The sequence below is a fragment of the Thamnophis sirtalis genome, unplaced genomic scaffold (genome assembly GCF_051295495.1).
Source record: "Thamnophis sirtalis isolate CommonGarterSnake01/CBP01778 unplaced genomic scaffold, rThaSir2_p1.2 scaffold_14, whole genome shotgun sequence".
Taxonomy (NCBI): domain Eukaryota; kingdom Metazoa; phylum Chordata; class Lepidosauria; order Squamata; family Natricidae; genus Thamnophis; species Thamnophis sirtalis.
The window spans coordinates 20,724,000-20,747,307 of NW_028261394.1; the positions used below are offsets into that span (position 1 = coordinate 20,724,000).

The following is a 23,308-nucleotide window of genomic DNA, read 5'->3' on the forward strand; positions in this document are numbered from 1 at the left end:
TTCTCCCCCCCCCTCAATGATGACCCTTCAGGATTAAGTGCTCATTGTTTAACTAATAGCTCCACCTGGCCTGGGGGGGTCTGGGGTCTGTCTGAGGTGTGCATTTAGAGCTGCAATGGGGTCAGGGGAGTTCCCTTTCAGAAAGCTCAGAATCCAAGTTAGCTTTGTGTTTGTTTTCTGGATCAGAGCAGAGGGACCTCAAACGTTAGGCTGCTTCTTCCCCAACCTTTGATTAAGTCGTCCTAAAATCATGGCCCTGATTTAATCCCAGTAAATTTACCTATGTCCTTCTTTCTGGGTTTCAGGAGCACTAGTACAACTTAAATGTTTAAGCTTGGTAACCTTGGTTGATGATTTTGGTTTGGTTTAGCTGCTTGTTGTGAATACTGGGAGTTGTAGTCTAAACCAAGGGATGGACATCTGGTTGAGGAAGGAGGAACTAACCACGGCTGAGGTAGAAGGGCAGAATGAGAGAAGGAGCCTTACAAAATGACTCCATCTGGAAAGCAAGTCTTGCTCTCTTTATGAATGCCTAGAGTGACCAGCATTCAATTGCCTGTTGCTTCAAAGAATTTCCCCCAAATCTACCTAATTCATATTTTTCCAATAAATGGGACTATTCTCCCATTTATTTCTCTTTCAAACCAAATCAAATCTTGATTACAGTCATAGACCAGATAGTATTTCTCTTTCAACACATTATCATTTGATTCTCCCAGGCTGCATTACAATATCATCATCATCATCATCATCATCATTAGAATGTATATGCTGCCCAACTCCCAGTGATTCTCTTGTTTGCAATAGCAACTTTCTGGACAAGTTTTCTTCAAAACATTTTTGGAAATGATTTGCCTTTGCCTTCTTTTTAGGGCTTCAGTTCTATAACAGAACAACAGAATAACAGAGTTGGAAGAGACCTTTGAGGTCTTCTAGTCCAACCCACTGCTCAAGCAGGAGACCTTATGCCATTCAAGACAAGTGGCTGTCCAGTCTCTTCTTTAAAATCTCCAGTGATGGAGCCCCCACAACTTCTGAAGGCCAGCCCTTTCACTGGTTGATTGTCCTGACTGTTAGGAAATTTCTCCTTAGTCTTCTAGGTTGCTTCTCTCTTTGATAAGTTTCCATCCATTGCTTCTTGTCTTGCCCTCTGCTGGTTTGGAAAATAGTTTGGCCCCTCATCTTTGTTGAAGCCCCTTGAATATTGGAAGACTGCTATCATGTCACCCCTAGTCCTCCTTTTCACTAGATTAGACATATCCAGTTCCTGCACCCGTTCTTCATATATTTTAGCCTCCATTCCCCTAATCATCTTTGTTGCCCTTCTCTGGACTCTTTCCCAGAGTCTCATCATAATTTCTATATCGTAGGGACCAAATATTTGTGGCAATATTTCATAAAGTAGTATTAACACATTATTTTGATTCTATCCCTCTGTTAATGCAGTCTAGGAATTTCTATCTTAAAACCTTTAATGACCACACCAAACTAGCTCTAACTTTCACTTGCAAGGACAAGGACAAGTTTATGCTTCTGTAGTACACCATTACAGCTCACAAACCATGCAGATCCTCCCCCTTTCTGTCAAATCTCTGAGTTATATGGAGGTGACAGAAGAGAGTTCCAGGGAAAAGTGTCCTTGAAGCCAGCCCACAAGCATTACCGGTGCAGTCAAAGGGAGAATTTGGGGTCAGTCTGTTCTAGAAATTTGGGGTGGAAAGATTAGGCCCTGTGCTCCACAAACAAATACTTCAAAATAAATGTGCACAAATATATATCATGGAAAACACATTTTCTCAGGACAGCCTCTTCCCAGAGTAGTGCACTTTAATTAATGCATTTCTGACTTGCTTATCTAATTGCTGCATAATTTGTTCAGCTTGGCCCAATGTCTCAGTCCATCAACTCGTTCAATTAGCAAGTATCCAGTCTGTGCAATAAAAACAATCCCATGTGGAAAAGGGAGAAATTCACCTGAAGCAACCAGGAGAATTTGCCCTTCAGAATGGGATAGAGTAGTAAAATGATAGCCCAGCAATATCCCAGTTATTCCGAGTAGATCTACACATTCTACAAAAGTCTTCACCTAAGCTAAGGCTCCATGGGGACCATAGCCACGGTCCGTACTTGGTAGATGCACAATGACACTCTTCTGACATAACGGTAAGTCTTACCATATATACATACTGGTATGGCCAGTCTAGAGAAAAGGAGCAACATGAGAGCAGGATTCCAGTATTTGAGGGGCTGCCACAAAGAAGAGGGGGGGTCAAACTATTCTCCAAAGCACCAGAGGGCAGAACAAGAAACAATGGATGGAAACTAATCAAAGAGAGAAGCAACCTGGAATTAAGAAGAAACTTCCTAACAGTGAGAACAATTAACCAGTGGAATAGCTTGCCTTCAGGAGGTGCTCCATCACTGGAGGTTTTTAAGAAGAGATTGGAAAATCATTTGTCTGGAATGGTATAGGGTCTCATGCTTGAGCAGGAGGCTGGAATAGGAGACCTCTACAGTCCCTTCCAACTCTATTGTGGTTGATTGATTGATTGATTGATTGATTGATTGAGTAAACAGGGCGGAGCGGATTGTGTCCCAAACAGGGATTCCCAAAAGGACCTTTCAGAACTTATGACCTTAAGAAGGAAAGGTCCGCAGACAAAGAGTTGCCTCCACCAACATTTCCTTTAAGCCAGTGTTTCTCATCCTCAGCAACTTTAAGGGGGTGGACTTCAACTCCCAGAATTCCCCAGCCATCTGGGAGTTGAAGTCCACCTTCTAAGGTTGAGAAACACTGCACTAAACATCAGAATGCCTGGTGTAGGCACCAGAAGGGAGGCTGCTCTCCAAGGTTCTGAAAACGGTTTCCCTGAAGAGAGAGCCTGCATTCAGCCTTCAGCCCTCTGCCTCCAGCTTCCTGAGGACAAAGCTACAACATTCAGTTGCAAAATGGCATGTTATGGTTTGTGTGGCTTCTATTTTTATTCCCCCACCAAATAAGTGTGGGAATGGGAGTCTCACAGGCCATCATTGACGGTTTGAGGTAGAAGTGATCCCGGCCACAACCTGAGAAACCCCAAAGGTTCCCCATTATAGGCAGTGATGCCACCAGGTGCTGCCTGTTCAGAGGGCAGAAGGCAGCTTCAGCCATTCAAAGGATGCCCAGCCCTGGTTTAATTCTAAGTAGGCAATAATGGATTTGGTGCAAAACAGAGCAATCAGCAGTTTCAAAAACGTCTCACAAAGTACTCCCATCCCACCTCACCCCACTTTCCAAAACCATAACAGATGGGTTTTTTTCAGTATTCCAACCGACAGACCCCCCCCCCCAAAAAAAAACAATGGTACTAAATCAACCAGGATACATCGAAAAAGAAACCAGGGTATCTTACTGGCCTGGAAAGAAAACACTCCTCCCCCCCATTTATTTGACAACAGAAGAGTTTAGAACCAGATTGGACCCTTTAAAGAATATTGTTACTGGTACCCAAATACAACATTTTCTTGCATTACAGGTAGTCCTCAACTTATGAGCACCATTGAGCCCAAAATGTATGCTGTTAAGTGGGTTTTGCCCCATTTTATGACTCCTCTTGCCACACTTGTTAAGTGAATCACTGCAGTTGTTAAATTAGTAATAGGGTTGTTAAGTAAATCTGGTTTCCCCTTGGACTTTGCTGGTCAAAAGGTTACAGAAAGAGATGAAGTGAGTTCGAGATACTGCAACCATCATAAATATAAGTCAGTTGCCAAGCTTTTGAATTTTATTCATGTGACCATGGGGATGCTACAACAATCAAGTTGTATTAACAGAGGACTCCTATCAATATCATGTGAGGTACTAATACCACTCTATAAAGCCTTAGTAAGGTCACCCCTAGAATCCTGCATCCAGTTTGGGTCACCACACTATAAAAAAGATGCTGATACTCTAGAAAGAGTGCAGAAACATCATCAAAAAAGCACAACAAAGAATGTTCTTTCTGTGCCAACTCAGAAAGCTCAAACGTCCCAAAGAGCTGCTGATTCAGTTTTACAGAGGAATTATTGAGTCTGTCATCTGCACCTCCATAACTGTCTGGTTTGGCTCTGCAACCCCACAAGACAGTCACAGACTTCAGAGGATAATCAGAACGGCAGAAAAACCAATTATTACCAACCTGCCTTCCATGGAGGACCCATATACTGCATGTCAAAAAGAGAACAAAGAAAATATCTACAGACCCCTCGCGTCCTGGACATAAATTGTTTCAATTTCTACTCTCAGAACGACACTATAGGGCACTGCACACCAGAACAACTAGACACAAGGTCGGGTTTTTCCCAAATGCCGTCACTCTGCTTAACAACTAATTCCCACAACACTGTCAATAATTTACCAAGAATGTAGAATGTATTGCTATTATTCTTCTCTTCTTTCCTAGTATCTATCTCTCCCCACTTATGACTATAACCATGTTGTTTGTATCTTTCAATTTACATTGTTTTTATTGTTTCCTGGTACGATTTGATAGCTTATTAGTAACCTTGATTATCACAAGTGTTGTATATTTTTATTCTTGATGAATGTACTCTTATTCTCCTTATGTACACTGAGAGCATATGCACCAAAGAGAAATTCCTTGTGTGACCAATCACACTTGGCCAATAAAGAATTCTATTCTATTCTATTCTATTCTAAAAGAAAAAAGAAAAGAGCAACCAGCATGATTAGGGGATTGGAGGCTCAAACATATGGTGAACAACTGGAGGAATTGGGCATGGCTAGTCTGGTGAAGAGAAGGACCAGGGGAGACATGATAGCAATTTTCCAATATTTGAGGTGCTGCCCCAGAGAGGAAGGAGTCAAGTTATTCTCCAAAGCACCTGAAGGCCGGACAAGGAATAATGGATGGAAACTGACCAGGGAGGCATTCAACCTGGAAATAAGGAGAAATTTTCTGACAGTGAGAACACTCAACCAGTGGAACAGAAGTTGCCTTTGGAAGTTGTGGGAGCTTCATCCTTGGAAACTTTCAAGAAGAGACTGGACTGCCATCTGTCAGAAATGGTGTAGCGTCTCCTGCTTGGGTGGGGAGTTGGACTAGATGATCTAAAAGGTCCCTTCCTACTCTGTTATTCTGATCATGTGAGAAAAATGATCATAAGCCACTTTTTTCAGTGTCACTGTAACTTCGAACAGTCACTAAACAAACTATTGTAAGTCCAGGACTACCTGCATGTGGTAACTATGCAACAAAATCACATTGTCTCTTCCCCCTCCAAACTCACAGATTTAACCTGAAATCCAAAGGTTAAGCAAGCCAGTTGCTGTGAGTCTCTTGAAAGAGTTGCTCTTGGCAGCTGCTGGACTACAGGAGGAGGGATCCCCCACCCCAAAGGCCAGGTGCCGTATTTCTGCAGCCTTAAGACGGCTGCCAAGCTGTGCATCATGTTCCCAGCCGTTGGAACGGAGCCTGAAGGAAACAGCCCTCAACTTTGCCATCATGTGCTGCCATCTGTGGGCCGAAATAGTCGTTGCTGCATGAAATGAAACATTCTTAAACTCCAGTTCAAGGTCACCTCTAATTAAGCATCACTTGGGACTAATTAAGTGGATAATCAAGGATGATATGCTCTTTAACACAATTAAGTACTATTTTTAGTCCCTCCCAGATAGCTTAAAAGTAGCAAAAGGAGAAATCTTCTGGCCTTCTCTAAGGGCAGATTGAGAAATCTATTTGATGGATAGAAACAATGTGTGGAATCAGGGGGGAGGGGTGACACTTTGGGTTTTTCCCCCAGCAAGGGAGGCAGGGCTGGCTCTGCTTGCCCACTGCTCCCGGGTAACCCTCCAGGGATAATTGCTCAGAGCATTCAGGATCATGTTTATGAAATAGGCGGCTATAGAAATTGGAGGGAGGGAGGGAAGGATAGATAGATGAGAGGGAGGGTGGGTGGATGAGAGAGGGAGGGAGGGAGGGAGGGAGATAGATTCTCTGCATTTCTTGTATTATGGTTTAGTCCCCTCTTAAGGATTCAGAAGAAATTTTACCCTCTCCTTTCAGATTCTTTTCTCCCATTCCCTCTAATTTTATATAATTGTTTTCTATATTTTCAGTTAATTCAATAACCATAATATCTTCTTCTAGCCCCCTGGGAACTATTGAGAAACTGCTCCAGCTTTTCATCTTCTAGTATCTTCTCTTTGCGACCAGAGCAAATAATTTGTTGATTCTCAGAGTATGTGAAGTCATCCTAGATAGATGGTGATGTGATTCCTCAGACATTTTTGGCTGAGACCCAATTTATGGACGAGCCTCCCCAGGAGGGAATTGTGGTTGCCAAGGGTCTGTAAACTTCTGAGGTCCAGAAGGTACCTTTTCCTGTCCAGGTCAAGGGAAACAGCATCTTCTGAGAAGGGGTTGTGTAAACAGGAGGCAAGAGAAGAGATACTGCAGGTTCGGGAACTGAAAAGCGAATTGAAGAGGAACAACTGAACTCCAGAAAGGCATGAGGAGCAAAAGGGCCGAAATGAAAGAAGCTGAAGAGGCAATGGAAAGAAGGAGAGCATCGAAGGGGCAAGCAGTGCGCGCACCCAGAGAGAAGACCCCTAGGAAGGATGTGGCAGCATCCAGACCAGCATTGAAGGTTGACAGGTAGGAGGCACCAAGTTTAGGGAACTGAGGCAGCTTAGCAAAAGGAAGGAAGGAGAGGAAAAGTGGGAAGGATGAGGAAGGAAATGAGGAGGCTCCTCCCCTCCCCACGCAAGAGCAAGCAAACCCTCTTGACCCAAATAGGGGCACCTGGGGACACCCACAGAAGCAGGGCATCTACAAGTTGTCATCAGAAAAGTCAAGATGGGGGCTACAATGATGCATTAGAAGCGCCTCTCGTTGTTTATATATGATTGCACTGGCACAGCTAACATCTTGACTTCAACACCTCCAGCAATGGAGCCTCCTCAACTCTGGGAGGCAAGCTACTCCAGGGATGAACTGTTCTCACTGTCGGGAACTTTTGTTGACCTTCTCTTCTTTGAAACAGCCCTTCAAGTATTGGAAGGCTGTTATCATGTCACCCCAATCCTTCTCTTTGTTAAATTAGACATACCTCGTTCCCTTAACCATTCATACGATTTAGCCTCCAAGCCCCTTATCCTCATTGTTGTTCCTCTCGCCACTCTTTCTAAAGTCTCAACATCTTTTTCATATTGTGGTGACCAGAACTGGATGAAGTGTGGCCTCACTAGTACACCATAAAGTGGTGCTATCCCTTCTCGTTGTCTTGATGCTATCCCTCTGTTGATGCAACCCAGAACTGCCTTTCTGGGCAGCTGCAGCACACAGCTGACTCATACTTAAGTGGTGCCCAATGGGACACCCAGATGCCACTCACAATTACTACTATTAAGCCAGATACCACCTTTTTCTCTACCTGTGGGTTTGCTTTTTCCTCCCTACATGGCAAGACCTTTTCACACCATTGAATTGCATTTCGTTGGATAGGGCCCAGTATTCAAGTCTGTCAAAGTCCTCTTGAATCTTGAATCTATCTGCTAATGTGTTCGCAGCTTGATGTCGTCTGCAAATTTGATGAGTTCCCTTCAATCCCCTCATCTAAGTAAATCATTTATGAAGGTGTTGAAGAGTCCTGGGCCTAAGACGGAGCCTTGAGCTACCCTGCTCCATGCTGCCCTCCTTATAGACGTAGTTCCATTAAGAACTACACATTGAGTCTGCATTGCTAGCTAGTTGTGAATCCATCTGGTGGTGATACTGTGGTATACCACATTTTTCTAACATGCCAACAAGTAGGCTGTGGTCTTTTTTTTTTTACCCATACCCTGCAGAGGACCCAGCAAAGGAACAGAAGTTTTGCCTGGCAGTGAACTGGGCAATGGAAGAAGCTGCTGGCAGAGCCAGATCAGGGAAGGAGGTGGGATGTACAGGCGACTCCAGAAAGACAGTGGCAAACATTGTGCAATGCCAGACATCTAACAGCCAATGTTGGAGAAGGAAGAAATACTTTGTGGGGAGCTGAATGACCTACTTGGCCTAAAGTCTGCCACTGAGGCTGCCAGCCAGCAGCAGCAATAAGAAGAGAAGCTGTTGGGGGAGGAAGCCCCTTTGGGGCCAGGGCCTGTGCTAGGAAGGCCAAAGGTAGTGGCAGCCTTGTCTCTCCTCTCACCGTTAGTCCAGCTCAAGGCTTCTCTACTTAAGCCACTGGTGGCTATGAGAAGAAAACATGGCCCATTTTTCTCATGATTACTTTCTTTGTCTGGATTTCCTAGGGAAGAGGAGGGGAATGGATCCCTTGGAGATCCCTCCGCTGCCCTGCATGGAGCCACTGAATTGGCGCCAGACTTCCCTCAGAGAAAAGTGGAAGGGAACTGGGGCAGTCTAGGGGGATTCTTGGGGAAAATTAGGTTTCAAACGTAGGAATGCAGGGATGAATGCAGCATTTATGCCTTGGAGGGAAGGTGCTAAAAAGCACAACTCATCCATTATTGATGAGGAGAGACTGAGACAACGTGTGGATGTGAGGCTGCTCAGACCTTGTACGGAGTGTTTTAGTAATGTCAAGAGTAATGTCAAGAGTGGAAAACGGAGGTGGAAGAAAATATCAACCGTGAATACATTTGGAGCAAAGATAAAATGAATGGAACAGAAGCAGGATCTTGTCCCAATAGGGGAACAGAAAGGGGACATGAGGAATGATCTGGAAGCTGCTTGGCTCTCTTGCCAGAGGAAACTACCTAGAGTGAATGCAAAAACTCTTTGGGAAAAGAGCTTGTGAAGCTCTTTTGAAGATTTTGGGTTGTGAATGAGCCAAATCTCAAATAAATGTAATAATAATTAAAGTAAATTGTTAGGAATATAATTCTAACGGTTGGGTTGGCAATATATAACTCATGTAACAATGGTGTAACTGTTCATTTAAACCATACTGTAAAATGTGATTGGTTGCTGTTCTTCCTCAATTGGCCATAAGAGGGAGCCAGAATGACTCTTAGCTGTCTGTTCATTAGATGCTGGGCTGATCTGATCTGGAAGTGCCGTGAGCTATTGTAAGTTTTGCAACTGTTAGCAAACTTTGAATACTGAACTGATTATATGATACTGGACTATGTTATTTGGATTATCCCTTAACTGAAAGACGTTGATAACTGACTTATCCCTGTATGACTTGGACTGTTTGATGGACTCTGATACCTCTATTTCCACGAAAGTAAAAGCCTATTTAAACTACAGTGTCTCTGTATGCTGGTTTGTGTGTTCTCCAACACAAATCTCACAACGCTTCGATGAAGGTACTCGCTCTCCCAACGGGGAGAGATAAATAAAAATCTGGGAGGTACAGCTCAGCTGTATACAGCTTTTATACTGGCCAGTGTGTCTGACAGGACATGTTTTTGTTCTCCAGCCAGTCATTGAGAAACAGCTGGAAAATAAATGTTATTATATATTTGTTGGTTTAGAGCAGCATTTCTCAAGCTTGCAATTTGAACAGGGGTGTATAGTTGAACTATTATATATTGCATTTAAGAAACCCAGGAGAACAGATGAATTTCAGTTGCTAGAAGGCAGATTTTTTTTTGAATTTTAAGAGCAAAGTTCTGACAATGGCAGCAGTGGAGCAATGGAACTTCAGTTCCCAGAATTCCCCAACCAGCAGGAAGTCCACATGGCTTAAAGCTGCCACATTTGAGGAACACTGGTTTAGAGAAAGCATATAACAAAGCAAATAGGCTTGGATTATAGAACGCTTTGGGTGAACATGGAGTTGAAAGTCAGTGGGTGAAGGCAGGAAGCGTGTGAGGGAACCAAGGAAAAGCTTCAGCACTGAGCAGAAAGCGGGACAAGAATGTGCTCTGTTCCCAGGGTTGTTTGACATGTTTATGGATAAATGCATAAGAAATACTTGTGCAGATGTCAGTAGCCTGTTAGTTGGGGGTGTAAATGTATGTGGGTGGGGTGGGTTTTTTGAAGATGTCAAGTTGTAGGCTGAGAATTCAATTGATTTGCGGCAAATGTCAAATAGAGTCTATGAGGTAATGATAATGACGAGTCAAAGAATTCATTGATCAAGGGCCAAGGGAGTTGGCAGAGAAAACGTGGTAGAGAATGAATGCAAGTTAAATGTAAACGGCCCACCTGACAAAGCAAGTAACCAATTTGCCTGCATTGACGGGGTGTTCACTAAAGAGGGGGAAATAGATGAAGGAAGTTTGCGATGTTTACCGAAAAAGAGCTGAAGGGAAGGTTGGATATGTCAGGAGAAATATGAAAAATAACTTGCATGCAGTGGAAATGGGTGGCTTGGCAAAAGAAGGAGGGCGAGGATCAAGAATTTGTGGATTGAAACAGTGATTGAAATGAGTGACCTTAAATCAGAATGGGCAACTATGGCCCTTTCACCACCTGTGAACTTCAAATCCCAGAATTCCTGAGTCAACAAAGCCAGTTCAGGAATCCTGGGAGTGGTAAAGTGGTAAAGGAGCCATATTCCCCTACCCACCCACCCCGCCTTAAAGGAAAGAAGCTCAGGGAAGGGGTTGATCACTGATAATATGGAGAGAATAAATGGGGATGGAGGGGTGGATGGAATGGCCACACAAGGCCTGAAAGGAAGTGCAACAGCAGGACAGATGCAGTTAGAGCCAACTGAAGAGACCTTCCAAAAGGAGGCGGAGGGAGATTTAAGATTTAAGATTTAGTTTATTTGTATGCCGCCCTTCTCCGGGAGGGACTCAGGGCGGCGAACAACTCAAAAGGGGAAAAGGGGATACAAACACAATACACGTAATTAAAATACACAAGAGTCATACAGCCATACAAGTCGAGAGTGGAGGGGAACTCATCAACCCCAGGCCTGCCGGCACAGCCAGGTTTTGACGGCTTTCCGAAAGGCCTGGAGAGAGGCCAAATCCTCCTTTTTCCTTAGTATCTTGCTTAGCTTTGAGTTTTATTCTTGGTTTTCTTCCCTGCCAAATAAATTTCGAAACCAATTGATTCAAATCCTTAAAAAAAAACCTTTTTCTAATTTGATGGGAATATTCTGAAATAGGAAAAGAAATTTTGGTAGTACATTCATCTTGTTGGGCAGGAGGATAAAGAAGATGAAGGAGGACTGTTGGGAACAAGGATGCAAGGACTCAGGGCACAGATAAGAAGAGAAAAGGAACTAGCAGAGACAAGAAAGGAGAAAGAAGTTGTTTTAGAGAAAAAAGGGGAAGAACCAAAAGAAGTGAGAGAGATAAGAGCAACAAGAAGCACATGACCTAAATACACATAGAATCATGTCTGGAGAAATCAAGATTCTATAACTGAATATTAATGATCTAAACTTGCCCCAGAAAAGGAAAACAACCTTTAATAAACTAAAATGTTTGAATTACGATATAATTGCAATGTAAGAGGTCCATATAACTAAACAACAGATCCAGACCTTGCAATATCCTAGATTGGGTAAACTTTACACGGCATCAGCTGATCAAAAGAAAAGAGGAATAGCACAATTCAGACTAAACTAATTAGTTTAGGGAGGGAGAATATTAATTGTAGAAATCATGTTAAACCAAAAAAAGGTGTCACTGGTTGTAATATATGTACCTAATGAAGGTCAGGAAAATTTTTACTATAGACTACAAAGCATTATTCGAGAGATGGGAAACGAAAATGTCTGTTTAATGGGTGATTTCAATGCTATAGTTGACCAAAAATATAAAAGTGTAAAGAAGTGCAAAGAAGAGAAAAGGAGCTAGGAGAATTTTGCCGAGGTCATTCTTCCAAATGGCCGAAGAATTAAATATCTACGATGTATGGCAAGAAAGATGTCCAGAGGGAAAGCAATATACCTTCTACTCAAATAGACATGATTCCTGGTCAAGGATAGATATGGTCTGGATGTTGATGGAGTTAGTTTCGGAAGTGAAGGAGATAAACATAGAACCCAATTTATGGGCTGACCACAATCCCATGAGGATTATATGGAAAAAACAAAAGGGTTAAGGTTAGGATCAGGAATATATTAAAAGAGTTAATCAGGAATTGATATTTTTCTTCAAAGAAAACTGGCCAGGCAACACATCCATACAAAACCTATGGGATACAACTAAGGTATTTATAAGAGGGGTCACGATATCAACTACAGCTAGGAAGAAAAAAAATTGAGAATTAAAAAATAAGAGAGTTGAAAGAAAGGTATAGAAATTTAGAGAGTGAACTTCAAAAGAAACCACAAAATAGAAATATAAAAGGAAGTATGGAATTGATTAAACATGAATTGGCTATATTTTAAAAAGCAAAATTGGCAGAGTCTATAAAAAAGCAAAACAAAATTTCTTTGAGAATGCAAATAAACCGGGGCGCTGGCTATCCTATAGACTGGGGAAGCAGAAGCAAGAGAATTGGATCAATAAATTACAACTATCAACTAGTGAAAAAGAAAAGGATTACCCAAGAGTTCTATGAACAATTATATAGATAAAACTGAGACTATACAAAGGAAGGAATACTACAATATCTGGAAAAGTCAGATCTACCAAAGATACCAGAGGAAATAAAAGATATGCTCAATGAAAAAATTAAACCATCAGAGATAATTGAGGCCATATAAAGACAAAAGAATAATAAAGTTGCAGGACCGGATGGACTGTCAGCAGAAATATATAAAGAATTCCAGGATATGCTGGTTCCAATGCTGTTGGAAGTTTATAATGCTGTGTTGAAAGAGGCAAAGACACCGTTATCATGGACGGAGGCTAACATTGTATTATTACCTAAGGTGGACACAGATCAGATGTTTATACAAAATTACAGACCAATCTCACTGCTAAATGTAGATTACAAGATTTTTGCTCAGATAATAGCAGAACAGTTGAAAAAATTCCTCATATCATTCATCCACACAGATCAAAATGGATTCCTCCCCAGAAGATAAATTAAAAACAATATGAGAATTATGCTGGACATTCTCGAATATTATGAAGTGCATAATGAAAAACAGATTGCACTATTTTTTCTCAATGCCCAAAAGGCATTCGACAATGTGAACTGGGAATTTTTGTATGAACAATTGGAACACATGGAATTTGGGGATAAATTTATAAACATGATTAGAGCAATCAAAAAGCCAAAGTAATAATTAATGGTGAATTAATGCAAAGTATAGCAAGTCAGAAAGGTACAAGACAAGGTTGTCCCCTATCCATGCTGCTGTTTATATTAACCTTAGAAGTTCTAGCTAGGAATGTACATAAAGAGGAACGGATAAAGGGACTAGAAATTAAAAAGGAACAATTTAAATTACAGGCTTTTGCAGACGATCTAGTTTTCGTGTTAGAGGATCCTATAAAGTCTGGTATGAAACTTATTGAGGAATTGACAGACTATGGGAAAGTAGCGGGTTTAAAGATAAATATGACAAAGACTAAAATGCTGGTTAAAAATATGACATCCAAATCGAAAGAGTTAAGGAAGAAATTGGGTAGCCAAACTGTCAAAAAAAGTCAAATATCTAGGTATACATTTATCTGCGAGGTGTGTGTCCATCAAAGAAGATAACTATACTAATTTAATCAATAAAACTAAGAAAGACTTAGAAAGGTGGAAAAACCTACAATTGTCCGTGATGGGCAGGATCGCAGTCATAAAAATGAATGTACTACTATGCATTTTCTATTACGGGAAAATGGGAGGGGGGAATTGTACAGAGTTAGATGATAAGTAGCCATAACAACATTCTTTCTAGAAAGCTAAGGTCATCCTTTGTCCCTGCACCTCTGCACCTGACTGGAATTGGATGGGTGGAACTGCCAGCATGGCAGTGGGAGATTTGACCATGTGATGGACTTGTGGGTGTGGGGACAAGATTTTGAACTTTCAACTAGGTGGAGAAAACCGGGAAGCTTTCAGATTCGGGTTTTCCCAGATGTGCCAACATGGCTCTCTTAATAAATTGGAACTTTGAGCAATACTTTGCCTTGGACTCTGATTTAATTTTGGATGCTGTTTGGAACCCTGACAACAGAATTGTTAAATGAATCTGGCTTCCCCGTTGCCTTTGTCTGTCAGGAGGCTGCAAAGATGGTTATGAAACTGTCAAAATTATGAAGCATTTGCCAAAAGTTCAAATTTGAATCACACGGCCATGGGAATGCTGTAGTGGTCATAAGTATGAAGAATGGGTGCAAATTACCTTTTTCGGGGCCATTGTAAGTTTGAACGATCACTAAACAAATGATTGTAAGACTATGTGTAATTTCTTTACTTTTCTGTGCTTTGTATAATATTGTGTGATGGGTACTTATGTATTATGACTTTGCTAATTTGCACCCAAAAGAGGAAAATGAAGAACGCCTGTTTTAGCCTGAGCGTCCCTTTTAATTCCTCACAAATGCAGACACCAGGAAGGACATGGAAGAAGCCACAGGTTGAGCGAGGAGATTACCTGGCTTGAATCCTGGACAGAGGATTGTCTTTCAGCTGGTCACAGTTACTAGAGCTAATTATCTGTGTGCCTGAAAAATCAGCATTATCAGTCTGTGGCAATTTGAAAGAATGCAAAAAAAGTGGCCAAATTGCAAATAAATAAGTGTGGGGATTTTTGCTCTAATCTGTAGTCCGTGGACCCCTGGGGGAATCTCCATGTCTCACAGGGGGTCCATGGAGGCTTATAGAAATGTTATGATTTAAATCTTAAGTCTTGGGGGTCCGTGACCAGGGTCCATGACCATAAAAGTTATTTAAAGAGAGTGAAGAAACGGTTGAGAATCACTACTCTACACACACACACACACACACACACACACACCCAATGAAAAGGAAAACCCTCCTATCTCTCTGGTTTTGTGGGCCAATTGAAGGAAGTTCAGGACAGTGGTGCCCAGAGGCAGGCACCAGAGATAAGAAGTGATAAATTCTTGAAAAAATGCAGCACATAAGGTTTTTAACAATTCTATTGAGAAAATATCCACAACACATTAAAAGAATCTCAGCACAAAACCTCTCTGAAGCCTAGTTGGCAGGCACAGCTAACCACTAGCAGGGTGTCTGAAAGGATCTATGACAATTAGACACGGCCAACTTGCCACAGTCAACTCAGGACAAAAGTTAGTAATAATATTAGCATTTAGACTTATATACCGCTTCACAGTGCTTTTCAGCCCTTTCTAAGTGGTTTAAAGAGTCAGTCTCTTGCCCCCCACAATTTGGCTCCTCATTTTACCCACCTCGGAAGGATGGAAGGCTGAGTCAACCTTAAGCCTGGTGAGATTTGAACTGCTAAATTGCAGGCAGCCAGCAGGCAGCAGAAGTATCTTGCAGGACTGCACTCTAACCACTGCGCCACTGTGGCTCATACACTAATATCAAAGAAATGGTGGAATAGAATCATTGAAAAAAGGATGCCAAAGGAGGAACAGAATGAAATGTGAATGGCAAAAATTAAAATATTTTTTATTTATTTTAAATAATTAAACAGAATTGTTAAATTGTCCTGCAGCAAAGTGTCCCAGGGCATGTGATGGGCTGTGGCGAGGTGTCCCATTGCGTGTCTGAAGGGCTGGCCCCATGCTGCACTGCCTGGGTCTCTCTCTGGAGCAGCTAGGAGTTTAGAGGGGATCTTTGGAGAGTGGGAAAGTAAAAGACGTCAGGGACCCTGTGTGACGCCCCACCCTGCATTCTGAGCCAGGAGAGCCAAGAGGAGACATGCTTAGCCATGCACTGAGAATTTGGTCTCCTCCCTAGACTGACTTTGATTCCGTGTGGCTTTTGTGCTGGACAGGAGAGCAACACAGCAGGTTCTTGTGAACGAGCCAAGAAAAGCATGCTTCCCCCACAGGCTTCGGCTCAGCCAACCCAACACAGGTAGCCCTCAACAGTTCATTTAGTGACCAAAGTTACAACGGCACTGAAAAAAATGCCCTGCGAATATTTTTCACACTTATGACCATTGAGCATCCCCATGGTCACCTGACCAAAATTGCAGTGTCCTGGGATCCCCTTTGCAACCTTCGGGAAAGCAAAATCAATTTGCTTATTCACTTAACAACCATGTTACTAGCTTAACAACTCCAGTGAACAATCTTAACAATCGTGAAATGGGGCAAAACTCACTTAAGCAATGTCTCACTTAGCAAATGAAAGTTTGGACTCAACTCTGGCTGTTAGTTGAGGACTATCTGTCATCCCTTTTCTAGCCGCCGTACAAGAGCACGAAATCCCTTGTGGCAGGAAAGGATCCGCTCTTCCTCCCTGAATCACCCCAAAGCCAGACTTACCGATAACCGTCAAGACCTCGTTCTCAATGTCCGCCTTGATGTGTATCCGGCCTCGGCGCTCGGTGTGGTCTGTCCCACAGAGACTTGGCACGTTCATCACGCAGCGCTTGTGCACGTTCATCATGCAGGCTGAGCCAGAGAGAGAAAAGGTGTCAGCCCCAAAGGGAAGACCAGCGAGGGCGTCTCAGGGGCCTCCGTGGGTGGGGCTGCCCCGAGGGACCCTCTGCTCCTTCCTGAAGACAAGGCTGGGGGAAGCTTGAGGGCACTCCTCCAATCTCGAAGAGGGGGGGGGCTGTCCCAGGGAAGCAGGCGTGGCCTTCGCCGCCATCGTGCCCAAGGGCAGGACAGAAACCAATGGGGAGGAAATTTGCAAGAGACCCCCAAATTCAAAAGGAGGAAGATTTTCTTTCTCTCGAGGGCTACCAAACAATGTCAAAGCCTCCTGGAGTCACTGGGGCTCCGTCCAGACGAGAGTGGACAGCCAGACATCTCGGATGATCTGAGGATTCCTGCTCTGGACAGAACAGGCTCTCAACTAGGTTTTCTGAGACATACAAGATATCTAGCATTCTGCCATGCTGGGGAAATGCTCTTCATTGCACTTCCTTCTGTCTGTTCTTCCAAAATGTTTTCTTCCCAGGGAGATCTGAGAAGAAATGCTATTGGGGGGGGGGGAGCAGGAGGCCATGCCCTCCCTCATGCAGATTGTGCCCTACCCCACTGATATTTAAGAGCAATCACAGAGCAACTCCTGCTTCAAACATTAACTGGGGTTCTTCTCCCTGTGGAGCCCCTAAGATTTCCTAAAAGCCTGGGATATTCCAGGGGTGCAGCCTTTCTCTCCCCCCAGCCTGTTCCCAGTTTTCTGAATGCCTCTCCCCGGGACTTTTAGCTCCATTGGAAACAGGAAGTAGTGACAAGAATCCTCAGAGTTGCATTTTTCTGCATTCCCTCAGTTACCATGTGAGCCCAGGCAAAGATGTGCCTTATTTAGGAGGCTTCTGATGCCCCTTCTGAAGCTTCCTTCCTTCCTTCCTGCTTGAGATCCAAATACCTGGAGGGAAACTTTTTATTCCTTCCTTGGTCTCTGGCATTTCCGTGCACATTAAGTAGGGGGCTGCAATTCATAAGGTGGGCACAAGGGGGCTCCCTAAGCTCATATTTTCTGACTGCTAACTACTTTTTCTGGTTGGGAGCTTTCAACTCAGAATCATAGAATCCTAGGGGTGGAAGGGACCTTGGAGGTCTTCTAGTCTAGCGGTCAGCAAGTGGTGTTCTGTGGACCACTGGTGGTCCACAAGAAAATTTTGGTGGTCCGCAGAAAAAATTATTTGCATTTTTTATATTGCACCAAATACTATTTTCTTTTTTAAAAATCCATATTAGTGGTCCGTGGGATTTAAAATTATGGATTTAGAGGTCCCTGAGGTCTGAAAGGTTGGTAACCCCTATTCTAGTTCCTTTGAAAACATTTCACTTCTCATCCAAGAAGCTTCTTCAGAGAACTTCTTCTGAAGAAACTTCTTGAATGGAAAAGCAAAACATCTTCAGAGGGAGAAAAATCAAGGAAGTCCAGTGAGGAAAAGCACCTTTGGGGCAACCATGACCTGGATGATTCGGAATCTCCACAGACATGGGATTGGGAAAGGACCCCCTGACACAGAAGGTCCCGTACACAGAGGCTCCTCACCTGCAACAGGTGAGAGACAAGACCGGCAGGGGCTTCCTTGCATTCACCCACCCCACAGTCCTGTTTCCTCCGAGGCAGCTCTCTTCTCTGCTCATTTATTATATTCTCAGGATGTCCGAGCTGCAGCTGCCCAGGCCTACAGCTCCCACATGCAAGGAACTCCTCTGTTCCTGGTTCTCCCACCTGCTCCGCTACGCTCACAAGGACCTGAGAACAGGTGAATGGAGCAGGGCGTTTCCCCAGGACCGGACCTCAATGGCTGGGACTTACTGTCGCATTTCATCCCCTGGTGGATAAGTCCGTACAACAAGGAGCCGCAGTGATCGCAGAAGGTTGGGCTGGAATATGTGTGGATTTTGAACTTGTGTTTGCTCCGAGGGTCCTGCAGGGAGAGAGAATGGTCAGTCAGGTCAGGGGCCCCTCAGCAGGTTCCCCCAGATCTATAAGTAACCGCTTTCTGGCATGCAGCATTACTAAGATAATTACTCTTCATGCTGGAAACCACTACTGTGCTCTTTCAATCACTCTCATTCGGTTGGGTACAAAATAGAAGGTTTTTTTCATTTATTTTTCCAGAGGAGGCGGCATGTTCAGTGACCCTTGCATGAGTGCAATCTCCTCTCGCTGGGCATCAGTCCAGAATGGCTGGAATCTCCCCGACTGACCCCAGAAGAAGAAGCATCCCTTGCACCAGGAACCGTGGCCAGCAAAGGAAGCTGGGGAGGGGGTTGAAAAGGCGACCCAATCTCAGTGTTACCGGTGACTGAGCTCCAAAACACGGTTTGACATAAATTGGAAAGCATCTTTAAAAGGTGGAGGAAACTCTTTTTGCCATGGATTGGACTAGAAGACCTCCAAGGCCCCTTTCATCTTTGTTATTCTGTTAAATAGTCTAGCAAATGGATAGCAATCAGCAACACCACCTGATAAAGAGGTTTTTTTCTGGCCCAGAGCCTCCAGTTCCCAGTAGCAAAATGCCAGCCACGTCTCTCCTAGACAGGGCTGTGTAAAAAAAGCCATCTATCCAGGTATCCAATGAGCAACTTCCTCCACTGCACTGGAGGAAGGACTGTAGCACAGTTTGGGACAGACATCTCTCTCTTTAACACTGCCCTGATCTTCACGATTATCTGCCTTGCGTTTTTATCCTTCAAGGCCCTTTCTCTGCCAGTGGCCATTCTTCCCAGGAGCCTGATGCAATCTCATAGCAAAGCTGCTCTCTAAAAAAAACTCCAGGGAGGGGAGGGGGTGAAACCAGTCCTCCCCCCACATTCAGCCTTCACTCAGGGGCTGCTATCAGGAAGCAGCAACCACACCCAGCCTGTGGCTAATGGGTGGGACTCCACGCCTGTCTTCACATGAGCTGCACCCACTCAGGTCCAGGGCCACCCGAGAGACCCCCTTCTGTAAAGGGGAGCAAAGAAGAGAAGAAGCTGCTGCACCCCAGAGCCTCAACTTGTCTTTCATTTCAACACCACCCATATTTCATTATTCTGAAAAGCAAAATGCCAGTGGAAAATCATTTAGTGCCTATGACCAGCTTTTAACCCTGAAGAATCGATTTTTTTTACCAGGCAGATAGAATATTGAGAAAGTGAAAGGCAAAAATTGCACATCCGTCCCTTCACGGAGCACTTCCTTAACACAGAAAGCAATTTGGGTTGAGGCCCTCTGATCCAAAAGGCAGCAGACTATAAAATGCTTATCCATCTTTTCCCAATCTGCTGCCTTCCAAATGCTTTGTACTACAATTCCCATCTCCTGTGTTTTAGTCCCAACATCTGGCACACATGAGCCCAGAAAGACTTCCTTCTTGCAGTCAGATTTTATACGCCCTGATAAAAAGGCCTGAGGCACAAGGGAGAAGCAGCAAGAGGAAAGGGACGCAGCCGAGGTGGGGCCACCTCAAGGCCTTCTGAGAAGTGAATGATCAGGGCAGGCGATTGTTAGCAAAGGCATCTTCAGGACAAGGTCCATCAAGGTTTCTCTCTAGTTCCTATCAAGGGAATTGTGCCAGCACCCTGCTTGAGCCCACAGCAGAAACTCCACTGGAAGAGAGTGGACAGCCATTTCTCCACAATGGTCTAGGGCAATGATGGCGAACCTTTTTCTTATGGCATGCCAAAATTGTGCGTGTGCATGCTATCGCACGCGCATGCATGCCCACAGAAATTCAATCCTCCCCACCCACCTGTGCATGCATGCACGACCCCTCCCCAGGCTCCGGAGGCTTTCCTGAAGCCTGAGGAGCGCAAAAATGACTCCCTGTTGGGGCCATTCATTGCCCTTCCCAGGCTTCAGTGAAGCCTCTGGAGCCTGCTGAGGATGAAAAACAGGCCCAATGGGCCAACCGGAAGTTGGTGCCCTCCGGAAGACTGGAAATCAGCTGATAGCTAGCATGCCAGCAAATGTGGCTCCACATGCTACCTGTGGCATGCGTGCCATAGGTTTGCCATCACAAGTTTAGGGTCTCCTGCTTGAGACCTCCTAAGGCCCTGCCTCACCAGTCTTCTCAAGGAATCAGAACTTTTGAAACGAGAACCATTTCAAAAGGAAACCTTTATTGGAAGATTGGGACAGCAAGAGATGTAGGCAGGAACTAAGATTTCCCGCTCAAAACATTAGATGAGACCACTGCAGACAGAGACCCTCCCAAAGTCCAACTCATCATTGAGCCAATCCCGAAGAGTGAAGATGTTATGGGAAACTCAGGCCGAGAAGGTGATAAATGCCAGTCTCCAGGGCAATGCTGCCACTCTTCTCCAGAGACAAGATAAGGCAGCTGGCCCCAGGCACATCCCTTTCCCCCCTCCCAAGGTCCCGAAAGTTACAGGAAGGCAAAATAGAAACCCTATACAGATATTCTCCAAGCCTCCCGCCTCCCATCAGAATGATAGCATTCCTTTAGGAATCCTCCAAGATCCCTTCCCTTCTGTTATTCCATTATTCTGCTCGTTTATGGAAGATGTTCCTTCACAGGGAAACAACCCGTCTAAAGAGGCTGCAAGATGGAGCCAGTGTTATGGAAAGGGCAAAGTAGCAAAGAACAGGCAGAGGCCAAGGTCAAAGGCTCTGGACGTCTGTCTGTCCCAACCAGCAGGTCAATGGCTCCTCTCCTCCAGGAACCGAAGAAAGTCAGGATGAAGGAGAGCGGAGTGGAATCCTTCATCTGCAAGTATGTTCCTTGTAGAGCTGAAGGTCCGGAAAGGAGGCTGGAAGTACCGTTCAATGTGTGTCTACAACACTCCCACTCCTGAGGGGGCTACACAGATTCCCCCTCCCCCAATTCAAGGGCTTCCTTTGTGGGAGGAAGGGTCCATCCTGCCTCACCTGGTTCTTGCAACACAAAGCAGAAGGAAGGGGAGAAACCTACCTGCTACCAAAGAGGCCACAGCACTAAGGCTTTATGAGAAAATGAGATTTTGAAGTGGATTAGCTTGAAGGCTAAGAGGCAACTAAAGTGATGGGATCAAATCCCGGGGCTTTCTTGCCGATGAGTCTGGGGCCGACCTAATCAAGGTAGCAAGCCCTCCAACCTTGGGGAGATGAAGCTCTAATGGAATTTCACCTTCTCAAACTGCTGAACGGCGATTGCAAAGTTAATTGCTTCAAACTCTACAGAGCCTTCAGTCTAAAGCAACTTTGCCTCCAATTCATTAATGTTCCAGATGCTCCTTTTAATGGCTGGGCTGACACCTGAGTAATGAGAAGCTGGGGAAAAAATGGGGGTTAACAACAATTAACCTCTTTTCAGCATCTATCAAACCCTCTAAATCACTAATTAACCTACAGTATTCTGAGAAATGCCTCTGCTTCCAAGGAAGACGGCAGTCTTTAAGAGGCCAAGCAACATGGGGCACTCCACTGGAGGACCAAGGGTTAAGTTTATGATGGGCTCCTTCACCCTTCTTGACTTCTGGGCTTCTTGGAAAGAAGGTGAGCTAGATGGATTTAGCCTTGATCTAGGAGGCGTTTCAAATGAAGCCTGACTAAGGCCACCCTTGGAATATCGCCTCCAGTTTTGCTCACATATTATAAAAGAAAATGTTGAGATTCTGGAAAGAGTGCAGAAAAGAGCAGCAAAGATGGTCCGAGGGCTGGAAGCTAAAACATACTAAGAATGGATGCAAGAATTGGGTATATCTAGTTTATCAAAAAGAAGGACTAGGGGTAACATGATAGTAGTGTTTCCAATATTTGAGAAGCTTCTAAAAAGAAAAGGTGCCAACCTAATTGCCAAAGTATCTGTAGGCAGGACAAGAAACAATGGATGGAAACTAATCAAGGAGAGAAGCAACCTAGAACTAAAGATAAATTTCCTAACAGTGAGAACAATGAACCAATGGAAGAGCTTGCCTTCAGAAGTTGAGGATGCTCCATCACTGGAGGCTTTTAAGAAGAGACTGGACAGCCACTTGTCCAGAATGGCATAGGGTCTCCTGCTTGACCAGGGGGGCCCCTTCCAACTTTGTTATTCTGTTAAATACAGTCCAGCAACACCACCTGATCAACAGGTCAAGGTTTTTGCTGGCCCAGAGCCTCCAGCTCCCAAAAGCAAAATGCGAGCCCATTTCCTAGTCTGGGCTGTGTAAAAAAAGCCAACTATCCAGGTATCCAATGAGCAACTTCCTCCACTGCACCGGAGGAAGGACTTGTAGCACAGTTTGGGACAGAGTGCGAGACTGTGGTTTGGAAAAACAAATGAGCAGCTTGTCTGCCTGAAGCGCTGTGCCCCTGATCTGTTTGCCAGGTAAGCCTGCAAGTCACGGCCTAGCTAGCTGCCCCCTTCCCTGTGGCCCTGCCATGCTTCCCTGCCTTCCACACAGCCTTCCTGACATCCCCTTGGCTAGCCTGCAAAGGCAGGCAAGCGGAAGGCAGTGTGGAAGGCAGGCAAACATGTCGGGGATGCAGGGAAGGGAGCAAGCAGCCTACTCCTTTCCCCACAGCACTGCCATGCTTCCCTGTCTTCTACGTGGCCTTCCCAGTGTCCCCGTGACCAGATTGCAAAGGCAGGCAAGCAGAAGGCTGTGTGGAAGGCAGGCAACTATGGCAGGACTGTGCGGGGAAGGGAGCAAGCAGCCTACTCTCTTCCCCGCATGCTTGCCTGCCTTCCACATGGCCTTACCGGCAGTCCCCCCATGCCTGCTTGCCTTCCAAGGTCAGCGTCCAGCCTGGCCCAGCCAGTGAGTGGGCAGGCGCCCTTGGTGAAAATGCAGATGCTGTGCTGGGGCTGAGAGGGGCAGTGATGGCGGTGCTGAGGGAGGGCAAGCTGACATCCCAAGGCTGCTGCACATGCGCCCAGCCCATTTCTGCAAATGGAGAGCCCCCCCCCCCCCCGATGTAAGGCAATCCAA

At 44.6% G+C, this 23,308-nt stretch overlaps 1 protein-coding gene across 3 annotated transcripts in view; it reads right to left on the reverse strand.

Moving 5' to 3' along the window:
* Nucleotides 1-23,308, reverse strand: part of PRKCB (protein kinase C beta) — a 268,543-nt gene that overhangs the window by 135,385 nt on the left and 109,850 nt on the right. For all 3 annotated transcript variants that reach the window (XM_087729053.1, XM_087729052.1, XM_087729054.1), the window contains 2 exons: nucleotides 18,225-18,336; nucleotides 16,265-16,393 (listed from right to left, as the gene is read on the reverse strand). In XM_087729053.1, the coding sequence (XP_087585179.1) occupies nucleotides 16,265-16,393; nucleotides 18,225-18,336 (241 nt within the window). The remainder of the gene's footprint in view (nucleotides 1-16,264; nucleotides 16,394-18,224; nucleotides 18,337-23,308) is intronic.